Raw genomic sequence first — 22,301 nt, forward strand, 5'->3', positions numbered from 1 at the left:
AACATTTGCCTGTGATACTGTAACTCAACGGCAGTCAAATAATAGATTCCATTTCTGACTTGAAAAATTTTACTACCTAGAAATTGTAAGGAAGGAAACCTTCAAGAAAAATTAGAGAATACATTTTAAAAGAAAAAAATATCCATCTTGAGTCACATTCCAGAGTCAAGGATGGCTTCACTAGAGGAACTGAGCAATAAATATTTCCATTTACACTGTAAATAATTAGAAAGCAAATACTGACTCAAAATTCAATTATTAAAAATTTTAAATATTTTGGCCACTTCTCCCCTCATTTTAGAAAATGGTATAAATTGTCATCTTCTCAAAATCAATTTTTAAGAATGGTTCACAAGATTTTCACTCATTATTGTTATGATTTGCTCCACTTATAGTATAATCTGTTATTTATTGTGATGTTGTTTTTACCTTTAATCCACATTTTAGTTATTTTTAGCTCAAAGAATATTCTGGTGAGAAATCTTTCATACCTGTAAGTTCCTGATATATTTCATGAAGTAGAAACATGAGAAGTTTTTTAATATGCCTCAAATGTGGTTTGAAATGACTTAGGGCTTCTCTTAATCCAACCCCCCACCAACAGTTACAAAAATGTTCCTGGGATTTGGTTCACTCATTTTTCTCACAGAAAAGTAAGCATAGTCGACATCTCGTTGGCTGTCAGGTTGACATGCAGCTGGAAGGGAATCAGCACTCGGAACCAGAGGCCAGTTTTCCTCCAGTGTAACTCTATAAGGACTCTCCTATAGGGTTCCATATGGAGAGAGCTGTTCCCAACCATGAAATCCACAATCCACATCCTCTTATAAATCCGAAGGTAAAGTCCTAAAGGCTGGCAGGCATCTTCATTGCACTGAAGATTTTAAACAGGTAATAAACATTTAATTAGGCCCTTTATGTCCTGGCACACACAGCTGTAAATGATCAAGAATATCCCAACTTGCATAGGTAATATAGAAATGGCTCTAGCTCACTGGATAAATCCTGGGTTTCCAGGACCAGTAGCACTAGGTTTAGTGGTAATCTTCTTCCATGATGGGCTTTGAGCATAAGCCAGAACCACATCCATCTTTTCACTGATACTCTGACTCACTCTCTGATTTTTCACATATAAGTGGCAGATTAGATGGGCTTGAATTAGATGGATACAGGTGGCGCCACCTGCTCCAACCCCTTACTGCTGCTTTATTTGGCCTTCCATTGGTTTATTCTGAGTTTGGACAAAGGACGGCTGCCCAAGCTGCTCTTGGCAGTGTCCTAGAACTGGGCCAACAGATTGGCAGGCGTATTACCGGCCTTCTGCATACTAAAAGAGGAGATCTATCAGATTTGTAATTTTGTAAAAAGAAACTGAAGCTCAAAGGCCCTCTACTGAGTTAATCAATTTCAAACTGGTGTCTGTAAATGGAAGGATGGATCTACCTTCTCATCTTCTAAGCCAAGCACAGTAAAATAATAAGGAAAACTAAAAGAGCATAAGCTAGCTATTAAATAATATACATCCAGACCTTGACCTTCCAGGAAAACACTGCGATATGCTTAAAGAAGTTGCCTAAAAATCTGTGAAAGACGGAAGAATTAAAGAAATCTCAATTTCTTAGACAAAGATATCCAAATCCAACTTCCTTAACTCTACAAAGGTCCCATTATGAGGGGGTCAGATCCCACCAAGCACTGTCCAATAAGGCATTGCTGTCTTTAATTTCACTATTTAGTTTTAATAAAATTTGATTTTATAGGTTTTGTTAAAATAAATTTCCCCAGGCACATTTTGATGGTGGATTCAGCCATTCCCCCTTCTCCTCTGTTCAGCTGCAGAGCAGAATCACAAATCCCAGCCTTCATTTCCATTAAGCCAGAAGCAGAGGCGTTCCATCTGATTTAGCACAGCTGCTTCGCCCACTGCTCAATGTCGTTTTGGACACTAACTCTCCCCTAGATCCAAACCATCCTACATTATGAGACAGAGATGTGTTTAACATGAATTATGCCTTATAGCCAGGGATCTGGGGAGATGAGAGGTAGGCTGCAGCTGTGCTTTGGTGGCTGGGTAGGATTTAAGAAGCTCAGCAGGAAAGGTGTCCTTAGGGCAAGTACACAGCTAGAATGGAGAATTGATGTGGTGGGGCTAGAGGTGGCTGGAAGAGGCAAAGACGTAGCCTGGGCCGATTGTGGAGATCAGACTTCATACTATAACCAACACTGAGCCTCTGTAGGTTTTTAAGTAGGGCTTGGGGTGGGAGGTACACGATGTAAATGATATTTCAGGAAGCTCACTCTGAGCAGGAATGCTCAGAGACTGAAAGGACAATAAGGAGGGATGAAGCAGTCTAAATGTGATGTCCTGCTCTGAAGAGCCTGGAACGGGACAAAGACAGTGGGGATCAGGTAGAGGAGGAGCTAAGGGTCAAGACACACCATGAAGGAACATTACCCTCACAAGGCCTTTTGTGTTCAAAGGTCAAAAACCAAACCAACTAAACAAAGAAACCCCAAATTTAAGACTTTTCCCTTTCTTATGGAAGAAATCGATCCCTCCTAGATATAAAGGTGTAGCACCGAAAACGCACATAGATTATTAAAGAATAAGAGAGTGATCTAGAAAGTGTCTACTGGGCTTCCCTGGTGGCGCAGTGGTTGAGAGTCCGCCTGCCGATGCAGGGGACACGGGTTCGTGCCCCGGTCCCGGAAGATCCCACATGCCGCGGAGCGGCTGGGCCCATGAGCCATGGCCGCTGAGCCTGCGCGTCCGGAGCCTGTGCTCCGCAACGGGAGAGGCCACAACAGCGAGAGGCCCGCGTACCACAAAAAAAAAAAAAAAAAAATAGAAAATGTCTACTGATCATGGAAGTGGGCCCTGGAACTAGGGCTGAGCCCATAAACAAAGACAGGTTCCTGAGATGGAAGACAGAGCCAAATGGCATTTCTTGTACAGACACTCACGTCAGGGCAATTATTTTGTAACCAAAACACACACATACACACACAGAGCTAATATCAGTTGTCACCTCTCTCCATTGTTGCAATGGAGATCACAGTGGAGATGTGGAGACTAGAAAGCCCACTTCAGGACAGGATGTGGACAGTTCTCTTCCTAGAATGTGTGCCAGAGAGTGCTCATTCAAAGTTTTACTCTTGAAAGAGCCTCTAGATTCTACCACATGTAATTCCCCCTCAGCAGGTAGGTGTTTGATTTGTACTGCAAGATTCTGCATTTGTGAAACCATCCTTAGGTTGTTTTTCATGTGTATCTTTTGCCTCTTTACATAGGTTATAAATTCCATAGTAGCAGAATATTTTCCCTACTTGGGGTTTTTATGTCTCTATAGGCAACCAGCTAAGTATCTGCATAATTTTTTAATGTATTTACTTATCCATTCATTCATTTCATTAACATTTAGAGAGTGAGTATGTGGAGGACACCATACTAGATGCTGGGGCAAGGTTGGGGGTGGGTAATGAAGTAGACATGGTTAACTACTTTCAAAGATATTATAGTCCAAGAGAGGAGATCTGACATATCTAGAAGGCAGTAGAAGATAGATTATTATAAATGGAGGCACAAGGGAGAAATATAACTCAGTTATATTTCATGAAAGAGGCAGCATTCAATCCAGGCCTTAGAAGATAGTCAGAATTTTGAAAAATAGAGGCAATGCAGGCAGAAGTAAATGCATAAGCACAAGCATAGAAGCAGGAAAGGACAAGGTGTTCAGCAAATAGTGAGCAGAGAAGTCTGGCCAGATCAGAGGGTGCAGGTAATTTAGCACCCAATTATAGGTGACCTTGAGTGACAGCTAGGACTGTGGCAAGTCTCCAAACACTGATCAGTGGTCTTTTAAGGTCAATCTGAGAAGCAGGGAAGACTGGAGAGGAAAATTTTCCAAAGTGGAGAGAAAATTAAGATGCGCTACACTCCTCCAGAGCGAGGGAGCTCCTGGGACACAGGCAATGGGAGAAGAAGGGTAAATGGGTGAGGGGGGGAGAGCACAGCTAGAGATGGAGCATGAGTCTGGTCCCTGAGGGTGCACCCAAGGGGTTCAGGGCTTTATTAACTGTCAACCTGCAGCTCACTGCAAACCTTGAAAATAGGAATAAACCTGAACCTGCTGGAAACTCCCCATGGCATGGTCTCTAAGCTTAGAGGCTATTGGTTCTCTCACTGTCAGCCCCCAATTCCCTCCTCCAGTTCACTGCTGGAAGGACAGGTGAGCCCCCAACACACACCACCATAGCTACACCACTGCCAACACATGCCTTTATCACATACATGCTATGCTGTGTTTAAATTATCCGTTTACATTTTTATCTCCCCCACTGAACCTGTAAGCCTCTGGAGAAAGTGCTGTCTACCCAGGTCATCTCGTCTCTCCTCTGTTTCTTTATCCACCTATCTTATCCACTTCACCTTGGTGGGCTTATCCACCAATTCATTTACCCACTCACTCAATATGTCCTGAGGGCTTTTGGGTGCCCAAGGCAACCTTGTTATCAAGGTAACATCTCCTGTCCTCAAGGATCTTAAAGTCCCCATTTACTGCCTCCAAATTTTCTTCCTTTCATCTTATAATTTTTGCAAAGTCTCATTCATGCCACTTTTTTTCATTTTTTTCTTCTCATTGGTCTTTTCTTATTCAATGAAGTCCTGCTGCCTAATATATAAATCTCATGTGACTAAACACAGCCATCCGTTTATTTCAATTTGTGTGAGATTTGTCATCATTGGATTCTCGCTATTGGGAATGCGTTTTACACAACACATATCATTATATACCGTATGTTTTAGTAAACACCAGTGAAACAGTATTGTTTGCGATATCTGCCTCCTTGAGTAAACTATTTAGCAAGAAAGTATATCATCTTTTGGTCCTATTTCGAATCCCATATACCTAGTTATCTACCATAAATAGTTACCTTACCTTTACAAATATTTATACTATCGTGCTCCCAAGCAAGGTGAAGGACAAAGAAGTTCCCTGTAACGGCAGGTAGACTGTCCTAGAAGCAACCACTTTTGCCCGGCCCCATTGTTATTTCCTTCCATCTCATTACCCATTCCATCCATCACACCTCCTAAAATGTCAACTTTCTCTGCAGACTCACTTAATCAGACCGTTCCTTGACCTTGCACATCCCCTCAGCAAATTTGTGTGCGCTTTTTAGCAGACTTCACTGGTCTATTTCAAACAAGGCCCCAGGTTCCTCCTGAAACCCATGTGGCTGAGTGAAGAGAGAGAAGCAGGGTAGTGGAAGGTAAATTTGGGGGTATAAGGAGGCTGATTAATGGGGAGTCTGCCCCTCCCCCAACCATGTGCCAAGGGAATGAAAAGGCAGCTGCAGGGGCATGGAGGTCCCATGACCAGCCACATCTTACAATTCCTCTCTAAAATGTTGGTCTTGCCTCCCCAGTGAGACCATGGACATGGTTCCTTAAGGGCCCACCTTTAGCATTTTAGTGCACATAATAAATATTTAACTAAATGCAAGAGTTGGTAAAAACCAAAGTACAAATCTGTAACACAGAGGTCTCACCTTACTGAGTGAAGTGCTTTCTAAAATAATACTTAGAGGCTTATTTATGAAGACAATCTAAAAAGACCATAAGTGTCCACTTTAATAATCTCCTGAGATTTCTATAGAAGAGAAGATATCTGAAGTTTAGCCATGGCCAGAAAATATAAACAAGCCTGTAGTGTAAGAATTTCAGAGAAGATAACCTCTTTTTTTTTTTTTTTTTTTGCATGATGCATTAAAGTTTTTGTCGTTGGTAATGGTCAAGGATTACATGTTTTCATTTAACATAAAACATGAAATGAAGGACATCTATCCTGGTAGAGATAAAATTACTATGTGTAAGGGAAAACTACACTTGAGAAATTCTCGGTCCTTCTGTTCTCTGTAGCCTAAAAAGTCAGCATAGCAGTCACTGATGTATTTTTTTTTTGAGGCCAGAAAGAACCTTTGCAGGGAGAGAGTTTCTACCTTCACCAAAAGGAAACCAGATTGCTGGCAGTGAAAATTAAGAGGGTTCTGTGGGATTATTTAAAGTAACAGATGTGAAGTTAAACCTGCAAGTGTTACAGTGTATCTGTAACAAGAGATTAAATATTTTCAGGTTTCAGAAGCATACATGGTTTTATGCATGCACTGTTATTACAGAATTATATAGTGTATTGCTTATTACTGACTAGGGAAAAAGCAAGAGGAGGACAGAATTATGCAATAAAACCAGAGGGCACGCACTGTCTCTAATAAACGTAACAACTATAAACATGCCAAGAGGAGAAGTTTAAAAGGAAACTGGAATCAGGAGACAGTTTATTCATGATTGACGTGGCTAAACTATGGCAGGATAACTCCCAACTGTATTAGAGTAGCCATGACTAGTTCCAAAAAAATAGGTGAAAAAGACTCTAGCAATTGCTGCTAACAATTGCTAGAGATAAGATCTGAAAAATAAATTCTATAAGCTCAATATTTCTAATTCAACAGAACTGTGAAAAAAATAAGTTGCTATTTTCATGAATATAAACTCAATAACAATAAAATACAACTGTCATAGTGGTAAGATAGCTCTACAGCAGCACAGTAGCTAGCTGCAGAATCTTTGGAAGTTATCTATAATATTTCTTACAACAATTTTTCCAAAACCATTCAAAACAATTCCATTTTGACCTCTCTTGTCCCGAGTAATACATAGAGGTACAAAGGTGATTCAGTCTTTCATTAAGTGACTATAATATAATCAAGTTATTCCCAAGGGCATCCCATACCAGGAGGGGACCTGAAAGTTCATCTACTACTGCAGACAAACTCGGTGATGGCAGCGCATTACAACTTGTGCATGTCTCACGTCTTCAAATAAGGGTGCCTAGATAATTCCAAAAAGCAATGTTGCTGTTTGCCATGCTTCGAACGTCCGTTAGAAATTTCTAGATATGCCTAATATATAATAGAGCAAAGAGCCTAATAAATAATATTGATAGAATCATTAAATCACCATTTCATAACTAATAAAAGGTACAAGATGTTACCCTACGAGCTCAATTTTGCTCTGGAAATGGCCTCTTGAAAAAACCTGAGGAGAATTTGCATGCTAAAAACATGTAAACATGGAAATAACAAAAAATAAAAGATTTTCTCTTTATTTTTGAGAAGAGGCAAAGCAGTTAAAATTAAATACCAAGCAAAGCTTGACCATTCAGTGAATAAAAATGTATTTATTATGGGTCTGTGAAAATATAAAGGGAAATTCAGTGTAAGTGTGTCATTAACTAAAAAATGTAAGCTTTAAAATATAATTTCAAAATAAATCTATAACGATCAAAATACATCTATGACGAGAAGAAGAACAAGCAGCCAAGGATAAAAATAATTTTATTCATCCTTCCTCTACGATGCTTTTTACTTCAGCTGAGAACTTTAGCTCAGACCTTCCTAGACTCACATCAAAACGAGTATCTCGAGTAGTCTGCCTTGCTTCCACCAACTTAACGCTCTCATTTCCTGTTCAAAGCCTTTACAGGTTTTCCACACAGCAAAATCTAAACTCCTTGGCCTAGTAGATATTGGCACTAATCAATGAATGCTTCCAAACATATAACCCCTTGGCCTTATCCACAGGGACCTACCCTACCCCACTTCACCCAAAGGCCCAGTCACACTAACAGTGTGTTCCTGCATCTCTTCAGAATCTTGGTCTTTCTGAAGTGTCCTCTCCTTTCCCTTATGTGCATATACCTGAATTCTACCCTCAAAGCCAGGTCAACACCCTCCCCAGTCATCCAGGCTGACACCACTCCTAAAGCCTTTTGTATACATCATCTTCTATACACTCCTTATCCTAGTATATAACTTTTCATTCCAACTGTACTGCAACACTCAAGGGCATTTCTTATACCATTTCTTTATATTCTAGCACCTTCTCCCCAACACCTACCCTCTACCCTCATTCATCACAATGGCCAGTGTAGCATCTTTCTGATGTAGGCACTCAGCTAGCATTTACTGAGTCTAAGACACATAAGAGCAATGGTGCAAGAAAACTGAAGAATGAGTACTCCTTAATAATATAAGGGCGGGACTTCCCTGGTGGCGCAGTGGTTAAGAATCCGCCTGCTAATGCGGGAGACACGGGTTCGAGCCCTGGTCGGGAGGATCCCACATGCCACAGAGCAACTAAGCCCGTACGCCACAACTACTGAGCCCGTGTGCCACAACTGCTGAAGCCTGCGCGCCTAGAGCCCGTGCTCCACGACAAGAGAAGCCACCGTCATGAGAAGGCCGCGCACCACAACAAAAAGTAGCTCCTGCTCGCCACAACTGGAGAAAGTCTGTGTGCAGCAACGAAGACCCAATGCAGCCAAAAAATATAAATAAATTTTTAAAAAATAATAAAAGATAATAATATAAGGGCAATTTGGACCAAATAAGACTTTTGAGAAGCTAAATTATTTTTTTCTTTAAAATTTCTGAGGATTTAAAATCCAAGATGGTGGTACTGAGTTGTTTTCTTCCAGCAGAAACAGATGAGTTTGCCCTGGATGTCACGCTTTTCCACTGTGTCCCCAGAGGACCCTCTGCTCAGCCCATGACAATTCACTGCAAAGACTGTTCCTTTTTCTGTCTACACAAGTGGCTCCTCGAAAGCAAGACTGTGTTCCGTTTCTGATTTCTACATATTAGTAGCCCATGTACTAGAAACTCAGTCAATGATTGACCTAGCACCATGATTACCTAAAGCAAACATAATTAAAGAATAACCTTTACTAGGCACATAAATGTTAAGTGAACTTAATTCATGACTGAGACTTCAAATGAGACATAGGGCCAAAATTCTAAGGATTACATTTATATAAGTATTAATCACAAAAATGAACACAAAAAAGTCAAGAGAAACCCTATGTTGATATATGTGTGTGCATGTGACTGATTTTTATAGATACATCATAGAATATTTCTAGAAGAAACCACCATTTTGGAGAGGGAAAAGGAGGAAACAGTGGGTGATTTTCTACTTTCCACTCTTCTGCATTGCTTTTTTTTAAAACTATGAAACATGTACAACTTTCAAATTAACTCCTCCCCACATAAACACAAGGAGCAGTCTAATGTCAGTTAAAACATTTTTTTAAAAATGTGTAGGTGGTCTACAATTAGAGTAAACTAAAAAAATTTTAGACTTAAGAGCTGAGCATGAAAGAAAACATAGGCAATGAGGTTTTGGAAGTCCAGTGGGGAGATTTTGTTTTTGTGGCTTAGTTTCTATATAACAACGGACAAACTCCTTCTTAACTTAGTATTTCCTAATTTAAATTCTCCTTTCATCTAAGTGTCCAGCACTCCTATCCATATAAGGATAGAACTACCCAAAGGAGTAATTCATCCTTCCAAGTACTAAAAAGAGACAGTAAAACTCTTTTCCCAAGGTACAAGATAGTAATAAGAAAAGCTGCTCAGATATTCAATAAAAAGAAGCAACTCCTCCTCCATAGTGACTTGAACTAAAATGCACTTTATAAGTAACGTGTTCAGTCCTCATAAAAGAAGGTGTACATTGAAAAATGTCCAGGGCTTCCCTGGTGGTGCAGTGGTTGAGAGTCCGCCTGCCAATGCAGGGGACACGGGCTCATGCCCCGGTCCGGGAAGATTCCACATGCCGCGGAGCGGCTGGGCCCATGAGCCATGGCCGCTGAGCCTGCGCATCCGGAGTCTGTGCTCCACAACGGGAGAGGCCACAACAGTGTGAGGCCCGCGTACAGCAAAAAAAAAAAAAAAAGAAAAAAGAAAAATGTCCAGGCATCACACATCTACTCCCCTCCCTTTTGTCAGGGTAAAGAAATCTGGTCTCTGTGGCACCAGACATCAGTCCCTTGGGGCCCATGATCTTCTCACCTTCACACACCAAGCTGCTAAAATAATCTAGCAAATAGTAGCTTCTTAGTGACCATTCGTTCAATGAATGACATTTCCTCAAGCAGTGCCCACTTGTAGAAGTCAACAGAATAATATAGCTCTGATAAGTAAGAAAATAATAGTTTCTGGACCCACTGGTTTGCCATTTTTACTTAAAAAAATATATTTAGAAACACAAATGATAAAGACCACCTTGATGAAATGCCTCTGAATTCAGCTTGGTTTTATACTAGCCAAGGAATCATCTCCTGAGTTACTCTAATGAACTGCAGGAATTTGGATGTGGCACCCTTAAAGGTGGAGGTGGTCACAGGGTATGGAGAGTGGGAAATCCTCAGTTCTGTCCCACTTCCTTCAGGCCAGCAGAGAGTTGTCCCTACACCTTGACACAGACAAGCTTCTATATCTCAGTGGCTAATGAAGAAAGACATTCTTTTTCTTCTTCTGAGCATCAGGACTCATCTTTGTACCTTGCAGTGTTTCTGGAATACCTCCTCTGGGTCTCATCAGCTCATCACCTTGCAAAGATGAGAAGAGGGTTGCTTTTTCTACCATTCCTGCCATCTGGAAGACCCTCTTTGTTTCATTCCTCCCCATAAATAGTCCATCTGTGCTCAAATCTCATGGTGAAATGTATCCTTGATCTTTTTGCCTCCACCTCTTAATTTATCCTTTGACTTCAGTTCCTGTCCTAAGATTCAATTTTCTACATCAAGCTCTTGTTTTCCATATTTTTCTATGCTGGCTACTTCTTTCTGGTTAATCAGTGTAGGGGAAAAAATTTAGGACCAATCTCCTTGAAATAAAGTTATGGCTCTGACTGCCACTAAGCCTCTCACAACCTTCATATAAAAGCAGTAAACCACAAGATCACTTCAAATTTTTACTAGCACAGTTATTTTAAAGGAAGAAGATATTTTTAGAAAGCTTTCCAGATTTATAGAAGTTTTAAATGTACTAAAGCCAGATAATTAATTCCAAACAGCTTCAATACTTCCTCTCCTGTGAGACCAAACCAAGTCACAAAAACAGGAAGTGGCCAAATGGCCGTGGACCTACCTGAGGGTATGGGGAAGTCCTGGACTTTGACTTTGAGCTGGAGAGCCTGGACTTGGCCCCCTTTCTGCTGTCAGTCATGGCAGGAGTGGAGCTGCCTGCATAGGAGAAGGCTGGTTTGGAGGCTGAGATCTGATCCAGGGAGAGCTGCAGCCCTTTGTATTCCGTGTCTCTGCAGGGTGGGAAGACACAGCCCTTAATCGGCCACCACAGGAAATGGATACACATGTTCTCTTACCAGAAATGACAGCCATTCATATTCAAAAAGGAAGCAAGAAAAAGTTAACCATGTAACTGGTTTCCACAAACACCTTGATTATTTTAGAAGTGCCTAACATTTAACTAATGCCTCTGAATGTAGCTGCCCCAGGTACCACAGCTAAATTATATGATATACTCATGAAGATGTCTTGATTAAAAATACATTTTTCATTATTTTTATATAAGTAGAAAATAAATCTATAATTCAAATTCGCTGAGCTTTTGTGTCCTCACTGGTAAGATATGGATTATAAAATTTACTCTAAAAATTGTCTGTGTGGGGTGAGCGCCATAGACAATTGACCATCTGATGCTATCTGATCACTGGCAAGAAGAATGTCTTCTATCAGCTGCTCCTAGATCAATCATTCTAGGTAAACATTCCAAATATTCGTATGGCTAGCAAACTAGTGTATCTAGCTTACTAGTTAAAAATCCCTTTCGGGACTTCCCTGGTGGCGCAGTGGTTAAGAATCCACCTGTCAATGCAGGGGACACGGGTTCGAGCCCTGGTCCAGGAAGATCACACATGCCACAGAGCAACTAAGCCTGTGCACCCCAACTACTGAGCCAGCGCTCTAGAGCCTGCAAACCACAACTACTGAGCCCACGTGCCACAACTACTGAAGCCCGCGCTCGCCTAGAGCCCGTGTTCGCAACAAGAGAAGCCACCACAACAAGAAGCCCGCACACTGCAACGAAGAGTAGCCCCTGCTTGCTGCAACTAGAGAAAGCCCACGCACAGCAATGAAGACCCAACACAGCCAAAAATAAATTAATTAATTAATTAAATTATATATTTTTTAAAAATCCCTTTCAACAGGCTAACTAATTCAGTTACCTTAGGGTACACTTTCCCACCAGTTCTTTTTACTCCTTCATTCAGTAAATATTTATTAGGCTGCTAATATATATCAGACTTTGTGCTATATGGAGATGAAAGGATAAATAAGGCATTTAGACTCCCTGCCCTTGTGCAGATCACAATCTATTGGGGAGAAGAAATAATAAACAAATAAACATAATAACTGCAGACTGTGATATGACCGGGATAAAGAGTGTATCTCAGAAAGTTCGTTACAAAGGTATTGCTGAGGCATTGAGGGACTACAGATGACAGCTTGGCCCTGCCCCCAGCTACCACCTCAGCCTGCTTCCAGGCAGCGGGGAGTCTCAGCTCACTCCTCACCCCTTCCCACTGGCAGCCTGACTAAAATGTTTCAGAGTCTTCTTTGTGAAGACTCGTGGGAGCATTTTCTCTCAGGTTCCAGGACTAGCTGAGCTGCTCCTGAGTAATTGATTTCTTTTTATCTCACGAGCACTGTGAATCATATCATTCATCATGTTTCCCTCTTTGCAATGAAGTCAAAAGCCCTGAGCCCAAGGCTGATGTGTCACCACCTCTAGCAAGTATACAAGTCCTCAGGTCAGGCATTTCGGGCAACAAACTCCACGGCTTCCTTTATTTTTTTCTTAGCTTATTTTTCCTTTCTCTAATGGGTTCACCTTTTTAAATATTTTCTGTGCATCTTCAATGCTCTTCAGATTAAGATAGCTATATTCAGTGTAACAAATTGATAAAATTATATATGTTAAAGTGACTGGCAGATGTCCATGGTTCAGCGAATATTCATTAACCTTCTTTTCCTTTTCCCTACCTATTCTTCTACAGAGAGATCCGGCAAAAGCAAAAGTATAATTCAGGCAAGGAGTTCCTCCTCAAGTGACCAGGAATAGAAACCAGCTAAAACAGGTCCAATAATATCAATGCAACTAACTGGAGTGTAGTGATAGATGTCATCAAATTGCAATGGCTTCTTATCAAACAGTCCATCTACTCAGTGAAAGTTAAAAAAAAAAAATTCACCTATGTGAGTAACAAAAATTTAGAAAGTAGGGACTTCCCTGGCGGTCCAGTGGTTAAGACTCTGTGCTGTATGGCGGGGGGCATGGGTTTGATCCGTGGTCGGGGAACTAAGATCCCACCTGCCACGTGGCCAAAAAAAACCCAAAATTTAGAAGGTAGGCATGGGAATTGTCTCCTGGGCTTGGGGAGTCTGATCACATCACTGGTTTGCTATACACTCTAAGCTCTAATCGACTCCCAAGGACAACACATGGCACAGGCTCTGATCATTCCCTGGTCAGAACCTCAATGCCCGCCAAAATGTGGTGCCCACCTATTTTTCTGACAATATCTCAGAATTTTCCTTCATTAGCCCCTCACTTCATCTAAAATAGTTCTCCCCAAACTGACCTTATACTTTCCTGATTTTCTCTCTACTCCAACACATACTTATAAAACCCCTCTTATAAAGAACTATCTTAGATCCCACTCGCCTCTAGGAAGCCCTTCCCAGCTGCTAAGCCCATCCATTCCTTCAGTATGTGTTTACTAAGCATCTTTGTGGTGGCCGTGGGGACACAGCAATGAGCAGAAGGACTAAGCCACTACCCTCATGACCAAGGCACCAGGGCCAGTTCCTGAGGGAAGTGGGGAAGGAACCAGGAGCTTATCTCTTTCCTCCTCTAATCTTATTTTTCAAGAGATTATGTCTTATCTTTCCCAGTGGCTTATAAGTTCCTAGAAGATTAGAGTCAAGACCTACTCTATTCCAATGGCATCTGTACGCGGGCCTCTCACTGCTGTGGCCTCTCCCTTTGCGGAGCACAGGCTCCGGATGCGCAAGCTCAGAGGCCATGGCTCACGGGCCCAGCCGCTCCACGGCATGTGGGATCTTCCTGGACCGGGGCACGAACCCATGTCCCCTGCATCGGCAGGCGGACTCTCAACCACTGCGCCACCAGGGAAGCCCCCAATGGCATTTTGCACAAGAGTTCACATAGACGGAAGAGGAAGAAGGTAAGGATGCAACTAAAAAAGGACTGTTTTCTTCAATGACGACTAATAACTTGGAGCCCAAAAGCCTTTCTCTGGGGAAAAAGACCCTTGTGGGCTGTGAGTCCCCAGACCCACCTGGCCCTGAGATCACATGGATATGACAGTGAGCAAGCTAGGCTCTGACAGGAGGTAGAGCCCCCATCCTTGACCATCTTCTGTGTCAAATGTACTTCTGTCTGCTGGGCAGCAGAGTATCCATCCAGTCCCTAAGACTGACAGCAAAAATCATGCACCCCTGAAAACTGGTCAAATCATTTTTGTCGACTCATTCTTAATGCAACATTTCAGCACAGAGACTTCATGGCTACAAGCAGAGAGTAAACAAGGATTCACTTTTCTCTTGCACACTATCAGACCCCAGAGTATGCATTTCAACTACTGAAAAAGTCTCTCCAAAATTTTTGCATAGTTTCCAATGAAGAAAACACTCCAAATTAAATAGGCCTAAATAAAATTCGAAAGCCAGTAAATGCTTTTAATTTCTACATATACACATGAAAAAGCTAATAAATACAAAAAGAGTTATACTTTGGATACACCAGTTAAAATATTAATGTTCTGGTGCACCAAAAAATACAAAAACAAATCTGCCAAAATTAAGCAGTAGATCATGAAGTCAGGTAGATCACAGTTTGAGCCTCTTACTGTGTGATAACCTGTCTAGACTTTAATTTCCTCTTTAAAATTCACAGGGATGTGGGCTTCCCTGGTGGCGCAGTGGTTGAGAGTCCACCTGCCGATTCAGGGGACATGGGTTTGTGCCCCGGTCTGGGAGGATCCCACATGCCGCGGAGCTGCTGGGCCCGTGGGCCACGGCTGCTGAGCCTGCGCTTCCGGAGCCTGTGCTCCGCAACGGGAGAGGCCACAACAGCAAGAGGCCCGTGTACCGCAAAAAAAAAAAAAAAAAAAAAAATTCACAGGGATGTGCTGAGGTTCAGATGAAATATTATGTGGAAAGCTTATAGCCCAGTACCTAGAACATAGTAAATGCTCAATAAATAGTATTATTTCTTCACTTCCACCCTCGATGGCACTTTTTGGCAGCTGATTTCCCCAAAGCGATAGTTTCACTTTGGTAGCAACTGTAATACCTTTCATTACAAACACTTCCCTATGCTGTATTTCTTTCCTTTCTATCTCAAACTCATTTTCGTTTGCTCTGTTCCTTTTTAGCTTCTAAACTGTATTGTAGTGTGGCCAACATATTTATTAAGTTCATTAAGTTCTTTATTGCTAAGTCAGCAAATGAAGACCATAGAGCAAAACAGACCTGGCATTCGGAGAGGAGCTCGGCCTTCCTGTTTCTCTGTTCGAGACTCTAACAGCTCAAAAGATGTGTTAGGATGAAAAGCACAATAAAAAAATACCCACTTAAAGACATTTCAAGTACGGTTGATGTACTGCCAAGAGCAACTCTGCATGGCAGATTCACTGAGAACAAAGCATTTGTTTTACTTTCAGAATTCTATTAAATTGAGTATTTCATTTGTATAGATTAAAGGTCTAGATGCTGATGGGAATCACATTACTGAGTTCCATTTCCCTCCTCCAAACTCAGACACAAAGAAGAGTCTGGCTCTACCTCTCCCCCTTCCCCTAGTGAGGTGTATTCTGGTATACACACACATCCTCAAAGTTAGGTGTATGCCTAGTAAAGCCGTTCAGTGCTTCCCTGTGGAGTGGGACAAAATAAAATACGTGGGTGCACAGAACTTAGACTCTGAAATGAGAATGGTGAGGAGCTTGACTTAGGTGACTTTAATAAAGGAAGGACTCAGCCCTGCTCAAGCTTTCTTGAAAAGTGCCTCATAGACCATGTTAAGGACCCCATAGGTAACCCTCTCAAGGGCAGCTCACGCTGTTCTCCCAGATATGATTGGCATATTGAAAGAGGAACTGACATATGCCATTTGGCATATTTTTCAATTTACTTTTCTTTGGTTCTCTTTTTAATGACTTGTACCAGCGCCACAGACATCCTCAGGTACCTAGGCTCTGAAAGCTATGTGAAATGGGTAATTTGCAATCACTAGGACTTGCAGCTTGTCAATCTCACCCATATTTACACAGACCAAAGTAATCCTCTTATTCCATTATGGACAGTCAGAAATCATTCAATTTGCAGAATTAACCATCTGAGTCTACTCTAAACTTTATAATAGGCATGTACATATTTGGAATTACTCAAATTCCAATAGAATAAAAGGGGCTATTTTTGCATCATTGGCCTTCTCAGCCTTTCCTTAAGCAATATTCCATGACCACTCACAAGGTAAATGCCAAATTGCCATATGGGAAGCTCACTGTGATGCCCTTGCAAAGCAAATGAAAGGTGTCTTCGCTGCTGAAAGGTACTGTCCGCTTCAGAGAAATGCATCAATATTATGTCTAGCATTTTGACTGGGAGACTGGCATCCATGATGCCAACAGCAGCACCAACATATGTACGGCCTTCAAGCGAGTTGGGATGATTATACAGAGAAGTAATCAACAGTATTTGATCAGCTCATGCTGAGTCAAGACTCTTTGCAAGAATTTCCCTCTTCAGCTCTGCCTTACCCTTTTCTGCTTTTGTTTCCACTGAATTTTTGGTTTCTGTCATGTCTGTTTTGGAGCTGGCCGTTCTGGAGTTTGTTGACTTTATGTTATGTGGCAATTCGTAAAAGATGTTGCCAGATTTCCCAATTGAGCTTTTTTTGTTGTTTTTTAATGGCTGAAGGTGATCAAATTACCGAGGAAAACGTGGAAACAAAGACATACAATTGATTTGGCTCCAAAGGCGCTGACTGAAATAAGAAAAGGATTGCATTAAACCGTGATCGGATTAAGTAGGAATGACTGTGCCTTATACTAAACTTTTTAATTGGATTCTAGAGTCACTGTTACACGAAGTGCATGACCTTCTTTTTATTCTGGCAGAGTTGCTGCCTGGCCACTGGGTAGACCTCTGCAGCAGAGAGACCTACTTTCTGTTTCATTTTCAGGCCCCCACAGAGCCCAGCAGAGGTATCTGATAAGGAGGATTCCATACTGTGAGGGGCTCACAGACTTAGACAATCTGCTGGGAAATTAGGCTAAGGCACCCTTGGAAATGTAATAGTCTCATACTAATATGAGACTATTACCCTTAGTAATAGTCTCATACTAATACTAAATGTAATAGTCTCATACTAATAAGTGGATTTGTGTTTGCCCCTTGTGGTTTTCTCCATTTGATTTGGTGATTTTAGTAGTTCCCCAAAAGTCTTGGGGTTTCCATAAACATTGCCTAGAAACCTCTTTCTCCTCCATTTTGTAGGTTTCATCCAACATGCTATGGAGTGGATGGCCTCACAAGGGTAAGGGATGACTTACCCTTCTCGTATGTGAGAGTAAGTATTACATGATAGTGAATGAGGTTTACTATCACATTGTGATTTCAAGAAGGAAAGACAGGGATGTAAACAAACAACAACAACCAAAAAGTAAGTCAAAAACTATAATGTAAGATGTGGCAAGACCAACCATCCTCACAACAGGGATAGTGTAACACTTTCATACAAACCCACGACACAAGTTGAAATATAGTTCAATCCAGACCGGTCACCATATTGCATCTGACTTTGTTCCCTTCTCCCCATTGGCCACAGTGATCGCTCCCTGCTCCCTCCTCTGAGCTCCTCTACCAGTCACTGTCCCACCCTCATTTGGCACTTGTAAATCTGTCTCACAGTGAATGGCATATCTTAAATTCCTTCTCTTCTAGTAGTCTCTGTTTACTGTCTAGCACAAATATCTTACAGAGAACAGACGCTCACTTGCAAGTGATTAACAAAATAATTCTCATTGCAATAAACTGTTATTCTACTCCAATCCGAATGACCAAAAATTCAAAAAACTGGCAAACATTTCTACATAAATAAGAAAGAAATATCTGCTAAGTAAGCAAGTTTATGTGAGGGATTCTTAAATTCCCAGATTATAATTAATAATCATCATTCTGAAATTCTGTGAGATCTTAAGTCAAAGAAACAAATCATATGCTACCGTTTTAGTGGTATGTATATTAATTAAATGCACTTATTTTTTATCAAGTTATAATTCAGGCATGGCATATGTGACATTTAGGCAAACTAGAATACTAAATTAATTTCATCCTCAACCATGTCTTTGGAACCATTACAGTTGTAATGAAGGGGTGAGTAGGAATAGTGCTTTAAACATCCAGAGAAACGCTTCTAAAAATCACTAATGAATACAATATCTCTGCAACAGAAAAACATGAAAAGGATGTAAGCAGTGCACAAATTGCTGAGAAATAATTTTTTTAAGGCTTTGCCTCACTACTAGTAACCTGTGTGAATTAAGGCAGCTACCAGATGTCATTCTTGCCTTTCAAATTGGCAAAGATTTTTTAAATGACAATAAATCTCAATGAAGGCAAGGTGAAATAAATGGGTATTTCTATATACTACTGCTAAGACAGTGAACTAGCAATGTTTACCAAGAGTCTTAGGAATGTTCATACCTTAAATCCAGTAATTCCACCTCTAGGAATATATCTTATGAAAATAATCAGAGATGAGTATCAAAAGTCTATATACAAGGGTGTTTATCAGCATAATTTCTTGTATTTAATTATACACAAATAGGAGGAACCAACAATAGAAGCATTACTTAATTATGGCCTACTAATGTGATAAAATACTATGCTGTCATTCATTTTTTTTACTCTAACAATGTGAAAAATACTATTGACAATGTGAAAAATTTTTTCTTTTTAAATCAACATGTACTGTATAGGCATGTATATGCATGTACCATAGTGGGAGGCAAAAAACTAAAATGTTAACAGAGGAGTTCTGGAAAATAAATTAACGATGTTCTTTACATTCTCTTTATACCATTCCACATTACTTTAGTTTTTTCTGTAATAAACATGTATGACTTTTATAATCAGAAAAAAAATTATTGAAAAAGAAACACTAATTGAGGCAAATTTCAGGCACTCCTACCTCATTGTGAAATGGTTCCCCAATTTCTTTTCCTTATATATCCAGGGTTTCTTCTTTGTGAATGTTAAATTACAAAGAGAGAAAGCACTACTAAACTTCTTTTCCCATAGGTTCAACTTCTCATGCACACCATTTATAATTTTTAAATGTCCAAATGACTTTATGCTCTCTTAGTGCCTGTACATTTCACTTTCTTTCTGATCTATTTTCCACCCTTCCTACCTGACAGAATTATCTGTCTCTGAAGGCTTTCAAGTGAACTATAGGACTTTATGTTTCCTTCTTTGGAGACTATAACTTAAAATATTACTTATAACTGAAAAAAAGAAAGTCTTGCCACGGAGCTTCTTAAAACAATTTAGTTTCATATGAGTTATAGATGACATATTTGTCATTGTTTAAATGGCATAAACCCTACTTTGGGGCCACATTTCTTGCTCTGAGGAACTTATTTTTTTACGTTCAGAATTCATTCTATATCTAGCTACTAAAGTTTTAGGTATGTTTGTGAATCTTCCTGGTCTAAGTTCCAAATCCTATTGATCTTATAGCTGTGCTGTGTCTTATTTTCTTGAGGTGGACTTTAAAAGTTAGATTCGAATAAATTAAATGCAAAATGTGCTGCCTCTTTCATCAAAGGCGTAAATTAAAAATGGTCGGTCTCCTTTCCCAGGAGAATCCCTAATTTTAGCCCACTTCTGGAGGAGAAAAAAAAGCCAAATATAAAGAAAGTAAAAAATGATATTAATATCAACCAAGTTTTTCTTACATTTAAAATTTTTCACAAATAGAAAATAAAATGCACACATGTTTTTCTGGCCCCCTCTTTGCATTCTGTCTCACCTCTCCACCCTCTCTGTCCATCCCTCTCACTTTCACTGTCAATTATTAAGCTGATGTTTTTCAAATATATGTTCTCTTTAAAACCCTGCCTATGTTTAAGATAGATATGCGATGGGGGAATCCATCACCTAACACCTTATATTTGGCTGAGGTTCTATTCTCACAGGAATAGCTTTCTCACATAGTTCTTCTGACCCTTACAAAGCTGATTCCTAAACCCTACAATCCTCTGGCAGAGAGGGTGAAAGGGCACACCTCCTGTTTTCAACTCCACACAAACTCCAGGAACAGAAAAATACCTGTAATCGTGAAGAAATAATCTTTCCCCAACACTGGGATCCTATCCACAAGATCTCAGGGTCCCCCAATTCCCCACAGTGTGTGAGGAGGCCCCGCAAAGCCAAACCTCATGGCACTGTTGGAAGCGCTGCCCTTTCCTACACAACACAAGGCCCTGACATGTCTGCAGATCACAGAAAAGTTGAACCTCAGTCTTCGAACTCCCTGGGAAAAGATGCAGCAAAAAATGATGGCATGATGCGATGTTTTCAAATGCACAAAGTCTTCATCTGTTTAACTTAAATATTTTAAAATGTGTCCTATAGCATTTATTCTTGATTAAACCTCTTCTAGATAGTTAATCATTTAACGGTTTCTTTACAGTTGCTGTGCAAACAGTTCATTCATACCTAGGACATATCAAATCTCACAGATGTGTTCTTTAATTGGATTCATTTATTTCTAATCTCCTTAAGTCCTTACTACTGTAATGCTTAACTAAATATACATTAAACTCTATTATTTAAACAGCTAAAATAAATTTGAGATGTATTTTATGAATAAGAATTCACAATTCAACAAATGTTTTATTATCATTATTATTATATGTCTTGGTATTCAGATATTTTAAATTGCCTGGTAAATAAGCTGTGTTTTAACAAAATAAGTTCTGAATTGTTGCTAGAGATTCTGAATTGCCCACTGAAATGCCAAATTTTTCATTGTCCCCATATTTGGAGTCAGAGAGCTTGTATAATACTATACAGAATATATAGTTATAAATACAGCCTACTACTAAAGACAGGTGCCTGCTTTTATTATCTTTAGGGCTGGAGATGTTTCCTTGGCTCCCGTGAATATGTCTCAAGACTGGTCTAGTGGTTGATGCTCAATATCTGTTGTTAGACATTTATTTCTTTGGCTTTAGACAGATGGCTCAGAAAAGGATAATAGGGTAAGCCTCATCTATTATCCTTCATTGATTCAGTTTATAAGCTTCTTTCTCTAGAGCAGTGATTCTCAAATTTCAGCATGCATCAGAAGCACATGAAAAATGTATTAAAACACAGCTTGCTGGGCTCCACTCTTTAGAGTTTCTCATTTGTAGGTCTAGGATAGAGCCCACAATTTGCATTTTTAACAAGCTCCTGGATGGTGCTGACGCTACCAGTCAGGGGACCACGCTTTGAGAACTAGAGCAGTTGTTATCAGGGATGAGAGAAACTAAAGGAATCCGTTGAAAGAAAGGGCACCACAGAGAAGATGGAAAACCACTGAAAAGGGAGGGAACATTCCAAAGACAAAATTCACATGTTCCCCAGGGCCTGCCCTGACTGCATATATTTCACCAAACAATTCCCATCCCTGACTGTTTGCTTCCTTTCAAGCCTCCTCTTGGGCATTTCCCATTCCTGCAGACCCCAAACCACTCAGAGCTGTAGGGCTTGGTCTTCAGGCTGCTTCTCTATTAACACCCACTCCCTAGTGACCTCAGCCCCTCCACTGGCTTTAGATTCCATATGCTGATGACCCTCATCTTCAGCTGAGACCTCCTCACTCCAAGACACCCAGATCCAACTGCCTACCTGGTGTTTCCACTCTGATGAATAACAGGTATCTCAAACTAAACATGTCCACACACAACCCTTGATTGCTGCCCTTTCCTACAAATCTGCTTCTTCCCATGATTCACTCAAGTTGCTCAGACTAAAAACCTAGGTGCTGCTCTTGACTCCTATTGTTTTCACAACTCATATCCAGTCCATCTGCAAACCCCATTGGTCTACCTTCAAAACATCCTGAATCTGATCCTTCACCACAACCTCCCTCTTTCAAGCCATCATCTTCCCTCATCTAGGCAATTACAATCATTCCCTAACTGGTCTCCCTGCCTCTTCCCATCACCCACCCCAAAGCCTACTCTCCACATCATCCAGACGATCCTTTCAAAGCTTAAATTACGTCATGCCATGCCTTTGGCTCAAAACTCTCCAATGGCTTCCCAAAGCCTTTGAGACCCAATATGATCT

The 22,301-nt window shown here is 40.5% G+C and overlaps 1 protein-coding gene across 1 annotated transcript in view; it reads right to left on the minus strand.

Annotated features, from left to right (window-relative positions):
• The window catches only part of SIM1 (SIM bHLH transcription factor 1), a 72,322-nt gene that overhangs the window by 19,582 nt on the left and 30,439 nt on the right, over nucleotides 1–22,301 (minus strand). Inside the window, exon 10 of the mRNA XM_073789461.1 lies at nucleotides 10,996–11,164. Within this exon, the coding sequence (XP_073645562.1) occupies nucleotides 10,996–11,164 (169 nt within the window). The remainder of the gene's footprint in view (nucleotides 1–10,995; nucleotides 11,165–22,301) is intronic.

The sequence above is a fragment of the Tursiops truncatus genome, chromosome 12 (assembly GCF_011762595.2).
Source record: "Tursiops truncatus isolate mTurTru1 chromosome 12, mTurTru1.mat.Y, whole genome shotgun sequence".
In the NCBI taxonomy this organism is placed as follows: Eukaryota; Metazoa; Chordata; class Mammalia; order Artiodactyla; family Delphinidae; genus Tursiops; species Tursiops truncatus.